Source organism: Rosa chinensis, chromosome 1 (assembly GCF_002994745.2).
Source record: "Rosa chinensis cultivar Old Blush chromosome 1, RchiOBHm-V2, whole genome shotgun sequence".
Taxonomy (NCBI): Eukaryota; Viridiplantae; Streptophyta; class Magnoliopsida; order Rosales; family Rosaceae; genus Rosa; species Rosa chinensis.
In genome coordinates this window covers 5,379,270-5,392,847 of record NC_037088.1, presented here as the reverse complement: position 1 = coordinate 5,392,847, position 13,578 = coordinate 5,379,270, and the positions used below count along the sequence as shown (strand labels likewise).

Genomic DNA, 13,578 nt, shown 5'->3' with positions numbered 1-13,578 from the left:
ATTTGTTTGTGCAGGGGCATCTTTCACTGCAACTCTATATTCTAAAGCATGGGCGCTGGGTGCCTCATTTGCTGAATTGCTGGGTCTGACACAGAAAAAATAAGAAAGAGAAGAGTACATGGGAAGAAAGGAAAGAGAAGAAATTGAGAGGGTTATTCGCCTCGCAAAAAGAGAGACAGAGAGGTGGAGAGAATTGTTGGATTGATAGAGAGCGAGAGACAGTGAGGTTGTTCCCTCAACAGATATTCAGCTTCTTCTTTTTTCAGAGAATTTCTTCAATCTCATTCTGATTCTTTGCATGTCAATGATTTTGAATTTGGGTCATGCAGGTGTTGTTGAGATTGTTATTCATTTTGAGGCTTATGGATTTTCAGAGAGGATGAGTGCAGTATTGAAACAAACTAACTGAGGTATGTAGAGTGAATGATTCTCCTTAGTCTGCAACATATTTTGCTTCTCGACTTTGTTGTTCGGTTAGTTTGGTCTAATATAGCTTGAGCAATTTGATTCGGATTTTTGAATTTGGGTTTGTTTTTAGAATCCAAATGAAATTTGCTTGAGTAATTGGGTTTCTGTTGTTGGTTACAATGGGCTGTGCCATACTGACCAAAGATTGATTCTTCAACTCTTGAATTAGGGACTGAGTAAATATTGATTATTTTCTCATGTAAATTGAGGGGATTGTTGAGAATATGAAGAAATGGGGTTTCTGTTGTTAGTTAAATTGGGTTGTGTGTCGGGGCTGACCAAAGATGAGTCTTTTCTCACTCAAATTGAGAGGCTTGAAGGGAATTTGAAGAAATAAAGCAGATATCTGTTGTATTATGGTTTCTGAACTTGGTCTGTTTTTAGAGTCGAATTGGTGAAATTTGCTTATTGTTGGATTATGGGTTTCTGCTTATTGTGAGCTTTTCGGTACTTGTATGACTGGAATTTGCTCTGCTGTGTTCTTTTTTATGTATCAACATCTGCATCGATTGTATTTGATTATTTTCTGGGAAATGTTTTTTTTTATAACGGGGCTAAATGGATTCAATTTCTCATAGTTTCAATGTGGTTGCAGGAATCACTACAAGGAGTGAATGTTTAAAGGTAGTTAAAAATAACTACTGTGCTTGAAAAAGAGGTAATGCTCTTCTCTCTCCATTTATATGTGTATGAGTGTGAAAAGAGATTTAACTTTCTTCTTTCATGCTTATACATGTGCTATACAAATGCTTATATTCTGAGTCTCTACCTCAAGTTCTAACCATTTATGGCCTCTGATTACTACTTACACTAACACTGAAGGCATTTGTATATAGAATTTAATGTGCCAAAGTTTGCTCACTCTTTATTTAGTTAGTAAGAAGTCAGAATAAAGAAACTGGTCAAAGATTTTTACAACTATTTAGTAGGCTGTAATCTGTATAACATTTTCTTTGTTTATTGAAGATAGCTCTAAGTAACTTCTGTTAGATATTAACAAGAAACAAAATAAATTGGATAGGCTGCCCAGAATTGAATATCAAGTTAAATTACATTTGTTGAAATTCTTTACAGATAATAGTAACAATGCGCACAGCAAGAATTCAAGATATCCAACCCTTAGAAAATGACCTCCATATCAAAGTGCAGGTATGCAGACTGTGCCCATCTCCCTCAATTCCACTTCATTGTTTCTATTTGATCGACTACAACCGGATGGCTGGCCGTATAGAAAACAATGAGATCCTTTCAGCTAAACTGTCTTTTCTTCCATTTAGATTTTGTATGCTCCTACTATTTTGGTGCATCCCTATATTAAACAGATACATTACCTATACTAACCTCAAGCATTACCCCTGGAACTGTGTTGATCATTCGGGCTGGAAGGTTCAAGGGCAAGAGGGTCTTTTTGAAGCAGCTCTCTTCTAGCTTGCTTTTGGTCATTGTTAAGTTTTGTTTTTCTTAACTGAGTGAGAGATTGTTTTTGCTTTTGGTTACCAAGTAGTGCCATTCGTGTTCATGTCCTGTGATCAATGTACATGTAGTTTGAGTGTCATTGGGCTGTAGATTTTAGAAAATGTAAAACAATACCGTTTATAGATGTATAATGTATCTAATGTTTGTAATTGTAGTATTATTAAGCTGAACCATATCGACAATATACCCGCAGCATCGTTTGGGCCGCAATATCTAGTATCAGACTATTTTCCTGTGGTCTGCTGGAAAATCCAGGACTTGATTCTATCTTGGCGCCAAGCCAACAGGTTCCCTTTCAGAAAAAGAAGCTTTCAGTTTGTGCGTTTGAAGTGGCCTTCAAAGTGCTGCATGAAAAGGTATAGCCTTGTGATTCATCATTACGTGTTGCTCTCCTTGTCTACATAGGAATTATGTACGACATATGTAAACCAACTCTTCCTTATCCTTTTGCAGCAAATTAAGAGAAAATGTGTACTACAAAGCAGTATTGTGGATTTTAGTCCTGTACTCTTGTTGTACTCCAAAGCAACTCATAGCCATCAAATCCGACTTTTTCGGATAGAAACATTGGGTGATGTCTGACGGATGATATGGCATAGCTGAAACATGCTCAGATTTGTGAGGTTAAGGCCAATCTTGAATTGATTTTTCAAGGCAGTTCAAGCTCATGTTCAAGCAGGAAGATCTTTGCCTTCAGGTTGCTTCAGTTTGAATGAAGTAGTCATTTTACAAACTTTTGCATGTCAGGTAGAGCATATGTAGCGGTGCTCTGAAATCCTCTTGTTCCAGGTTGGTGAAACTGATGAACAGATGGTTCATGAAAGAACAGATGGCTAGGCTTGATCTGTGTTGTGCCAAACTATTGAACAATGTAAATTCTTGATATTGAAATCAATTGCAGACTGCTATGTGACGAAGTCCTGAACTCTAAATGAGTTGGCTGAACACGTATATCTAGTGAACTATTGGATGAGATTAATTATTTACAGATTATATATACTTTCTGGCATTAACTTATTGGTATCTAATACTAGTGTATGAATCATGTGCTTGACAGATTAAGACCTTATCTGTGGGCAATGACTTCATTGGGGATGTTCCTTTAACGAAGAAAATTCTTGCTGCATTAACTAAAGGTGAGCAGGCTAAGCATGCTTGTGGATGCTAATGGATTTACAGTTTATTTCTGCTAGTTTTGGGAAAGAAGAAAGTTGTCATGTGAACTATATTAGTGGTGGCTTATCATTGATTTGGCTGGAAGTTGGAATTTTTTTTTTTCCCTTCATTTCCAAAATGGAAAGATAGTCGGTAATATTTGCACTTATGCTGTGTTCTTTGCTGTTTGATTTAATGTAATTGGGTACTTTTCTTATGAACAGGTGCTCTAGCAATCACAGTGGCAAATCCAACTGATCTTGTAAAAGTTAGACTTCAAGCTGAGGGAAAACTACCACCAGGTGCACCAAGGCGCACTAAATGCGTATTCCACCATTTTGAGACAGGTCGTGCATTGATACTGGATTTTTTTTTTTTCTGGTTTTTCCTAAAAAAATTTCACGGAGCACCATTGAATTGTTGTTTTTCTGACTTTTTAACATGGGTACTTTGCAAAAAAAATCAGGAGGGAGTTGGGGATCTCTGGACTGGAATTGCACCTAACATTGCACGTAATGCTATCATTAATGCTGCTGAACTAGCCAGTTATGATCAAGTGAAGCAGGTAAACTCATCACGAATGGTCATCATTCCCTTTTGAAGTGAAGCTCTTGTTACTCATTTTTAATGTGTAAAATTTCTATGCAGACACTTTTGGAAATTCCTGGCTTTAAGGACAATATTGTCGCTCATCTTTTTGCTGGCCTGGGGGTAGGTTTCTTTGCCGTTTGCATTGGCCCACCAGTTGATGTGGTAATCTAACTATAATATCTATTCATATGTGTAATCTTTCTGACTGTGTCTTTAGTTAAGTAGTCCTGGTTTCTAGTGCATAGCTGTCATTGCTCTTACTAACTTGGGATAACGGCATATGTCTGTTAGAAGAAAACATCCCTCATATTTGTTAATGCTGATGAAGGTTGCACTTAGTTAATAGTTTTACCAATTCTTTTGATGATCTCAACTTTTACTTTTATATAACTTCATGTCATACTCTTGTTCAAGCACTGATTATTAAAAGTTGTTAACTAGTCTCTGATCTGTAAGGTAAAATTGGATGACCAATATATCTTAACTCTGTAAGTATGGAGTAAATGATATGGTTGCCTCACTTGCCTGATTCCCTGTACTGGTTAATTTGAACCTATTCTAGATGCATACGACCTCAGATTAACTTCTTTTTTTTTCGTGCTCTTCATCTTTTCTTAGGTTAAGTCAAGAATGATGGGAGATTCTTCTGCTTACAAAAAAACGATCGATTGCTTCGTTAAAACTTTGAAGAATGATGTATGAACGATTCCTTCCCGTACCTTTCAGCATATTCTTCATTTCCTAATGCATTTATAAAGTTCAGAAGTTGTCAAAATCAAATATTTATGTGTCCTTATGAGTGAGATGTTGATTTGAAAGCTTTTGCATTATAATTGTTGATCCAAATAGAATATGCAGGTGATTTAGTTTCCATGTCATTAGTCTGTTTATTCATCTTCTCCATTTCATTGCCTCACTTTGTATATCTGTGTTTTCTAGATCAAAAGGTTTAAAATCTCTGGCTCTATTCTGCAGTACATAACAAAGGACCTTTGCTACTGTATCATCTACCAAAGACGTCCTCTACTTAGTAACTCAGTTACGTGGCCTAGTCCCACCTTTTCCAAACAAAGACTTCCAAGTTCTTCCAAGTGCCAAGCAAAACTCAACCTATGTGTACAAGCCCTTGGCAACTGGAGCATATATTGGCCAAAAGACAGCTATAGATGTCCACAGCCACTGTCAGATATATATCAAGGTTGCATCTCTTATCCGAAAGCAGCTAGAGAATCTGGCAGAACTTCAGAGAGGAATAAAGGGAAAGAAAAATGATATCCACTTTAAATAACTAAGGACTTCATTCTGTCGGCGAAAGAAAACCAGAAAATAATGCCAGTAAGGATGTAAATGTAGGTTGTAAATACCACGCAAGTGCCATGGAAACATATTCACTGATTTTGAGTCCACATCCTACATGGTATCTAATCATAATAATTGTCTCACTTTGTGCCTCTTCCTATGACAGAGCAAGATTTAGTATACTTTATATTTTAGTCTAGAAATTATATGCTACTAGACAACTTTTAAGAGTTCTCATTGCAAGTATTTCAATCAGAAGTTCTCCATTTAGAGGTAGCAGGATAGCAATGTCAATGGAGAACAATATATTCTGTTAGCATCTGTTAATATCTGTGAAGGTCTGAGAAACATTTGCCAATTATACTTGCAGGGAAGGTAATCTTAATTACCTTCAAAGCAAACATTCCAAACAAAGAAGATCACTTCAAACCACGATCAGCGCTGGAAGGCACATCGTTAGGCACATTACTGATAAATAATCCATGTAATCCCATACCAAATATTAACATGCCAGTCCCAGCGAGACAAATATCTGCATCAAAGAGATAAAGGTTGCAGACAATGAGTTTTACCATGTCAAGAAAGAATGAAGTGGGCAATTTAGTATATATATTTACATAATAATTCTATATTACGTACGAAAAGAAAGTGGATAATGGCTAAAAATTTGAAGCATATTGGAGATACAATATACAAAGAAAATTCAGAAAACCCTACCAATTGCTTCAACTAGTCGCAGAACCATTTGTCCAGTGTGATGCCCTTTAACACAACTACCCCAATAAACTCTATAGGCATCTACAATATAAACACAACCCTGCAAAGTTGAATGTAGTATGAGTATGAACAAGTGCAGAAACTATAGTTAATAGTGTAATCATATCTTACTTTGATATGTTCAGAGTTGAAGACCTCAAGGCATTTATTTTTTTCTCCTCAAGTAAGAATAGAGAACATATGGAAAAGAGAAATTACATTGAGAAAGCACAATAGTGAACCAGCCAATGAACCTCCAACAGCCAGTAGCGCCAAAAATCCGAAGTCAAATATTGTCTGCTCAACAATAGACATGTAAGAAATGCTCAGAACAGATTGTTGTATGTTAAGAAACAAACATCCAACCACAAAAGGAATGAAATCCTAATTGTATTTGACATTGATACGTACTAAACAGGAAAACGAAAAGGAAAAATAATCCAAAATCTGCTTCTGAACTGTTTGAAACAGAATATTTTCTGATAGCATTATCTTTATATGCAGCTAAAGTAGGCAAAAAGTAGCTGTTAGATCATGTGCATCTTCTCTAAATCTTTATCTAATGTATTTCAGAGTTTCATGTCTTCTTTCATTGCATAATGAATCTTTGTTATGTCACTGTTGTGTCACTGTTGTGAAACCTAAACAGCTTTCTAAAACCAGGGGAATCTGAAGTACGTTGATCCGGTGATGTCTACAGAGGAACTGACTCGACCCCGCTGAGGTATCTCAATGAAATCCTGTAGATGAGTTGATTCACTATCACTATTTCTTATTCTTCTTAATTCTTAGCAGCAGAGTCTTATCTATCAAACTGATCATCCGCATATAGTTGCCAAACATAAATGACTAATCCGAAGACATCCACTACAAATAACTGAACACAAGGTAACAAACTGCGAATCAATCCCAACACATAACGAAGCAAGCATAGTGAAATGGTTAAACTCATGTACTCTTTCAATGGAAGACTCAGCAGACTTAGCAAACCGAGCAAACAGGCTGCCGTTGGCAAGGGCGTAGTTGAAGCTCGGCTCGGGCGGTCTGGAGGAAGTAGGATAAGCATTTGCTGAGGTTTCAGTGGAGGAAACTACGGTTTGACTTGGAGCTGATGATCATTTTGATTCCGGGGAAGATGGGGAGCTGAGAGAAGAAGCAATGATGAGATGAGTGAAGCGCTTGAAGGTGTTTAAAGGGCAGCGGCCGATCGGCAACGCGACAGAGAATGGGGAGGCGGAGCCGCGGAGATGGAAGTGAAGAGAGCCATTGTTGACAGAGAGAGGGGGAGAGAGAGTAAGAGAGGGTTTTAGAAAGACGGAGGAGATTTTTTGGTTGAAGGGAGCTAAGCTAGAGACTTTTCTGTGGCATTGCATGGCGAGTGAGTAACGGTAATTTGGGAACGTCAGTGAACTTTACGGGCAATTTCAGGTCGACCACGCTTCTTCTTATTGGGCTTACTCATAGCAGTTTCAATTAAACCCATAGTGGCAGCATCAATATTGTGCTTACCAATTGCTAAACTCAGCCTTGGCTTCTTCGGAGACACCGAAACATCACCTGTTCTTTTCCTCCTCTTCCCCGTAATTGGAGCTGCATGCTCATTGTTTTCTTCAATTTCTCGGATGGTGACTTGACGTCGAGTCTTCTGAGGAAGGAAAGAGCCTGCAGACATAGAAGCCAAGGTTTCAGCCATGCCAGAGGGAACTCGTGCCTTGAAGACCAAAGTAGGCCGCTGGGATTTGCCCTAGCCTCCGGTGCTCTAACTGTCACTGTTGTTGCAGCAGCACCGCGATTCTGCTCCACCGGACGAGGCCTGCCATGTCCAACCCCATCTTCCAGCATCGGTCCAGAACACGGTAACCCCACATGGGTTACAAACCCGCAGTTGGTGCACCTGCCAAAAAGTTTGTCGAAACGGAATCTCACCAGCACCTCCACTTGATCCTCCAACAGAAATAGGCGTTGAGTAAGTATGGGCTGTGAAAACTCGATCTCCACCCTGACCAGCAGTACACCGCGCCGAAAAGCCGGTCTGTCCCACTCCTTCAGATCACCAATGGTGCTGCCAATCATGCGCATCACCCTTTCGGATCGGAACGCCGGCGACACATCCAACAACGTAACCCAATAGGAAGAACGATGCAGCAGCACCTGTTCGACTGGTTCGATCCCATCATATTCTGCTAGTGCTACAGGGGCTCGGTTGAAACCCCAAGGGCCACCACGCCACACACGAGCGCGGTCCACCGGATCCGAGAATGAGAACAGAACTCGGTCTCCTGCTGCCGGCTCTACCCGAAGATCTCCACCAACATGCCATGCAGATAGAAACATCCCCAAAAAAGAACGTTTCCTATACTCCCTTGCCGTGAGTAACTTGCCAACCATATACACCTCCGGTTGGCGTAGACCCTTGCCCTTGGATGGCCTCAGATCCACTGCTCTTTTCCCCTCCGCCAGCGCCAACGACGCCGCCAGTCTGGCTGCCATAGCGTCAATGTCCTCCATGGTACGAAGACGCTTGAAATCTCGCTGAAACTCTCTCACCAAAGAAACCCTAACCCTAGAGCGTTGAAACCCTAGAGAAGTGAGAGAGAAGCGGCGCTAGTCTAGAGCGGTGTTATTTACACACCTATTTTCTCTATTCACACGCTCATATTTTTCTATTACTTTAATTTAATTTTCTTTTACAAATTACCCTAATTATCCTCCCTTGCAATTATGTTTTCTTTTTTTTATTTCTTTTTTCTATTTGGCAAGTTTCATGAATTAACCATTATTATACAATAAATCAATTTTGTTTGCTACTAAGATCTTCCAAGTAATACTAATTTTCAGCAATAAATATGGTTTTACTGTCCACATTGTTAGGTAAAAAGGTATCAGACCTAATTCAACATTGTGAAGAGAATGCCAATACAATAACTAGTTCGTTATTTAGAGTAGTAGTTATAGTTACTGAACTGAAATGTATAGATAGTAAAAAGTTGGTATGTATATAAAAATGAAATGCATAAACCATAGTTGGGGGTGCAAAACCAGAGAGTAAAAAGTCGCGTATGAACATACAGTAGCAAAAAGCAAGCTATCCTTATCTCGACACATTTAATTCCTTTCAACTAGAAGCAATGACAAAATTGTTAGCATACATACTTCAATAATGTATATTGGAGCACGACTGACCTAGCCGCTCTAGCCCTAGGGACACTTTCTCGTTGGTGGAAAGCAAATTGGTCCACCATGGATCTAGACGTACTCAGCTGGAATTGCCGAGGTATATGTAACGATGCAACGGTCAGGGCACTGAAAGATTTGATTACTCAGAACAGGCCCCAGATCGTGTTTCTCTGTGAGACAAAAATCAGCCGCAGGGAAGAGTTTGAGCGCCTACAGCATGCTTTAGGTTTTGCTCATGCAGAGGCGGTGCTGAGTGAAGGACAAGCAGGTGGCTTGGGTTTCTTTTGGAGTGATGAGGTTCAGTTACGGATGCGAACGACATTGGCGCATCACACGGATGCCGAAGTGGTAGGTGTACTGTCATGGTGGCTGACTGGTTTTTATGGTTATGCTCGGACTGCGGAGAGAGAACAATCATGGCAACTACTCCGTGCACTGTCCGATCTTGATTCCTTACCGTGGGTTGTGATTGGTGATTTTAATGAGATAATGAATAATGGGGAGAAGATTGATGGGCCGCTTAGGGCGGAAAGGCAGATGCAAGGCTTCAGGGAAGCGCTCGGATATGGGGATCTACTCGACCTAGGGTTCCATGGATCTTTGGCTACGTGGTGGAATTCAGAAACTCAGCTGCGACTGGATATGGCGGTTTGTACGCCATCTTGGTTTGACCTATTTGGGCATTCTAAGCTATTTCATTTGTTGCCCTCTGATTCAGACCATATTCCTATTTTGTTACGGGCTAGCTCAGTTCCTCTGGTGCCCAGACCAAAGTATCATCGGTTCAAGTTTGAAGCATATTGGGTACAGCATCCGGATTGTGCTGGGGTGGTGGAGGAGGCTTGGCGGACAGATATTACTGGTACCCCAATGTTTTACATTGCAAAGAAAATTGAGCACACCCGAATCTGCTCGGTATAAGGACTAGAATAGAGGACTTCCTTGGAGTGTCTATCTCTGAGGCCGTACAGTAGGAGAAGAAGGAGTTGTTGGATCGCCTTCAAACTTTGTTGCATCAAGAAGAGATGTTTTGGAGACAATGATCTAAAGTTACCTGGCTTAAGGAAGGGGACCGGAATATGGGTTTTTTTCATTGGAAAGCTGATAATAGACTACGCAAAAATATGTTGCAAGGACTATATGATGCACATGGGCAGTGGAAGGAGGAGGATGCGGATGTGGAGGACATTGTCACTTCCAATTTTGAAAACATGTTCCAGGATTCTGAAGTGGATTATGAGGCTGTGAATAAGACATTGGACGCTATACAACCTTGCATTAATCAGGAGATGAATGCTCGGTTATGTGCAGACTATACATTTGAAGAGGTTCGTCAAGCGTTATTCCAGATGTATCCAACAAAGTCTCCCGACCCAGATGGGATGCCCCCATTATTTTTTCAACAATATTGGAATATCATTGGGGTTGATGTGTTTGAAGCAGTGAAGAGCTTGTTACAAACGGGTCAGTTACTCCGCCAAATTAATTACACACACATATGTCTTATTCCAAAGGTCAGTTCACCTGAAAGTATGTCTGATTTGAGGCCAATTGCGCTGTGTAATGTTATTTATAAGATATGTTCGAAAGTAATTGCGAACTGGTTGAAAGTTATCCTGCCATAAGTGATTTCACCTTTTCAAAGTGCTTTTGTCCCGGGACGTCTCATCACTGACAATATTCTTGTTGCTAATGAGATAGCGCATTTTGTGCATAATAAAAGGGATGGTGGGGAAGGGTTTATGGCTCTAAAATTGGATCTAAGCAAGGCGTATGATCGCATGGAGTGGGTCTTCCTGAGAATGGTGATGGTCCGGTTTGGTTTTACTCAGAGTTAGATCGACACAGTCATGCAATGTGTATCCTCAGTTCGGTATTACTTTTTGATTAGGGGCAAACCGAGAGGCCATGTTTGCCCTAGTCGGGGTTTGCGTCAGGGAGATCCCCTATCCCCTTATTTGTTTTTGCTTGGGGCTGAAGGTTTCTCTGTGTTGTTGCATCAGAAGTAGGCGTTGGGGCTCTTGCCTGGGATAGAGGTGTGTGCAAATGCTCCCTCCATAAATCATTTATTGTTTGCGGATGACAGCATGATTTATGCGCATGCTTCTCTGGAGGCTTGCTATGAGTTGCAGGATGTTATTGAGACATATGGGAGGGCCTCAGGACAACTTGTCAACTTTGAGAAGAGTTCAGTGGCTTTTAGTACGAATGTTTCGGTGGAAATGCAGGAGGAGGTTTCGAGTTATTTGGGGGTACATGTGGTGGGGGCACATGAAAAGTACCTGGGATTGCCTACCTATGTAGGTCATAAGAAGACTGCTACGTTTCAATACATAAAAGAAAAATTGGCGAAGAAGCTGGCAGGCTGGTAAAGATATCCTTATCAGAGTGGTGGCTTCGGCGTTACCTACTTATGCTATGAGTGTCTTTAAACTGACGAATTTTGTGTGTGATGATATGGAACAAATGTGTGCCCGGTTTTGGTGGGGGAGCACTCTAGACAAGTGGAAGATCCATTGGAAAACTTGGAATGTATTGTGTAATCCAAAGGAGACTGGTAGTCTTGGCTTTCGGAGTCTGACGGACTTTAATTCTGCTATGTTAGCTAAACAGGCATGGCGCGTGCTTCTTACTCCTTCTTCCCTAGTTGCTCATATATATAAGGCAAAGTATTTTCCAGAGGACTCGTTTTGGGAGGCTACTCCTCATGCTTCCCCTTCCTATTCCTGGAGAAGTATATTTTCTACACGGGTTTGCTTCAGGAATGTTGTTGTTGGCAAGTGGGGGATGGGAAGGATATTGGGATTTTCTCTTCTAATTGGGTTCCGGCTTTACCTAATGGGAAACCTACAACCACAGTCTTGGCTCAACGGGAGGTAACGTCGATGGAGGATTTAATTGTGGAGACAGGGGCGTGGGATGAGGCCAAAATCGTGCGGCTATTTTCGATGGAGGAAGTAGTGGCCATTATTAATATTCCGTTGAGTCGAAGGGTGGTGGATGATAGGCTTATTTGGAGGTTGACCAAGGATGGTAAGTTTTCTGTGAATTCGACCTACCATTTTTCGTTCTCTAATTCTTCTCATTTTAATCCCATCCTATCGTCTGTGGGAGCACCGTTCTGGAAGAAGATTTGGAAATCTTCTATTCCAAATAAGGCAAAGATTCATATGTGGAGGGTATGTTTGGATATTTTGCCTTCTCTTGTTAAGTTGGAGTCGAGAAAGGTGCAGTTAGAGTCATTAATGTGTGTGTTATGTGAGACGCATCAGGAGTCCACTCTACATCTTTTTAAGGCTTGTGCTTTCACTCAGAGGGTGTTGCAGTCCAATATGGTTTTGAGACAAGTTTGCTATGGACCTCAACATGAAGGCCGAGGTTTGCTTCAATGGTTAGCTGCATGTGCAGCGGAGTTGTCTCTAACAAGCTTTGGAGACTTGCTATTTGTTATGTATGGGATTTGGCAGGAGAGAAATGAGCGGGTTTGGGCCCAAAAGAAGGGGGATGCAAGTGACGTTGTTATTCGGACGATGTCTAGATTGCAGGAATATCAGTTTCATACCTTGAACAATGGGGAAGGCAAGGTTAGACAAAGCAGGGTGGTGCGGTGGGTTGCACCTCCGGTGGGTTTTTTGAAGATTAATGTCAACGGGGCATTCGATCATGTGACTTGGAAGGGAGGAGCGGGCTTTGTGATTCGTAATGAACTCGAGGTTATGCTGGCAGGAGGAGCTTGCCCTCTTACTGGATTATTGTCTCTGGAGCACAGGGAGGTGCTAGCTTGTAAGAAGGCAATGGAATTTGTACTGGACCATGCTTTCTCTCCTGCCATATTGGAGACAGATGCGTTGGTAGTTCAAGGTCAGTTGAGTGTTTCTACTACTGTCAATACGTCCGTTCTGGGACGATTATATGATGATATGGTGACCATGTTGCAGTCTCATTCTTTTGTGAAGGTGACTCATGTTGGCCGCCTGGGCAATGGTGTAGCCCATCAGTTAGCAGCTTATGCTTGCTTTTTGCAGCAAGATTGTTTTTATTTTTCTACTCCTCCATTTCTTTTAGCTGCAGTTGCAGCGGAACTTTGTATGGTTTGATTGACTTTCTAGTGCAATAAAGGGCTGCCTTCTTCTTAAAAAAAAGAAGAAGTATATTGGAGCATGAATAACCCAAATAATTTGGTAAAAAAATAACAAAAACCAATGTACCAGTCCACAATATTGCTTCATAAAAATAAAAGTTAATAAACAAGAGTAACTAGAAGCATCAAAACCAATCAATCCTCAATAAAAAAACACAAACCCTTGCTGAAACCCCACCCCCATAAACAACCATTCGTTATCTCTGAAACCCCCTTCAACTCATATTTGTATAATTTTCCTATGGCAAAATCTTTCGTATTCTAGCATAATATAGTAAAACAAATCATGTCTATAATAAAGCTATCATAATTAGGTTTTTGTAAAGTTATATAGTTGCTCAATGGATTCAAATACACCAAATATTTTCAGTTAGAATCTTACCAAGAATGATGGATTCAAAGGGACTTGAATGATCACTGAACTCATATTTTTGTCACATGTCTCCATTGCCAATCAAGTGTAAAATTTTCTCCAAAGATGGGTCTAAAGTTGCTTGTTCTGCTTTGATTGAACT

General features: G+C 40.5%; 1 protein-coding gene and 2 pseudogenes across 1 annotated transcript; 2 read left to right on the top strand and 1 right to left on the bottom strand.

The window, feature by feature from the left end:
- The first annotated feature begins 18 nt into the window (after positions 1-18).
- LOC112198917 lies at positions 19-5,224 on the top strand (annotated as a pseudogene).
- A 189-nt stretch (positions 5,225-5,413) lies between these two features.
- LOC121052778 lies at positions 5,414-7,118 on the bottom strand (annotated as a pseudogene).
- A 1,867-nt stretch (positions 7,119-8,985) lies between these two features.
- Positions 8,986-9,843, top strand: LOC121052776. The gene has a single exon (XM_040518643.1). It carries the CDS (start codon positions 8,986-8,988, stop codon positions 9,841-9,843), a length of 858 nt encoding a protein of 285 aa, XP_040374577.1.
- Positions 9,844-13,578: the final 3,735 nt, after the last annotated feature.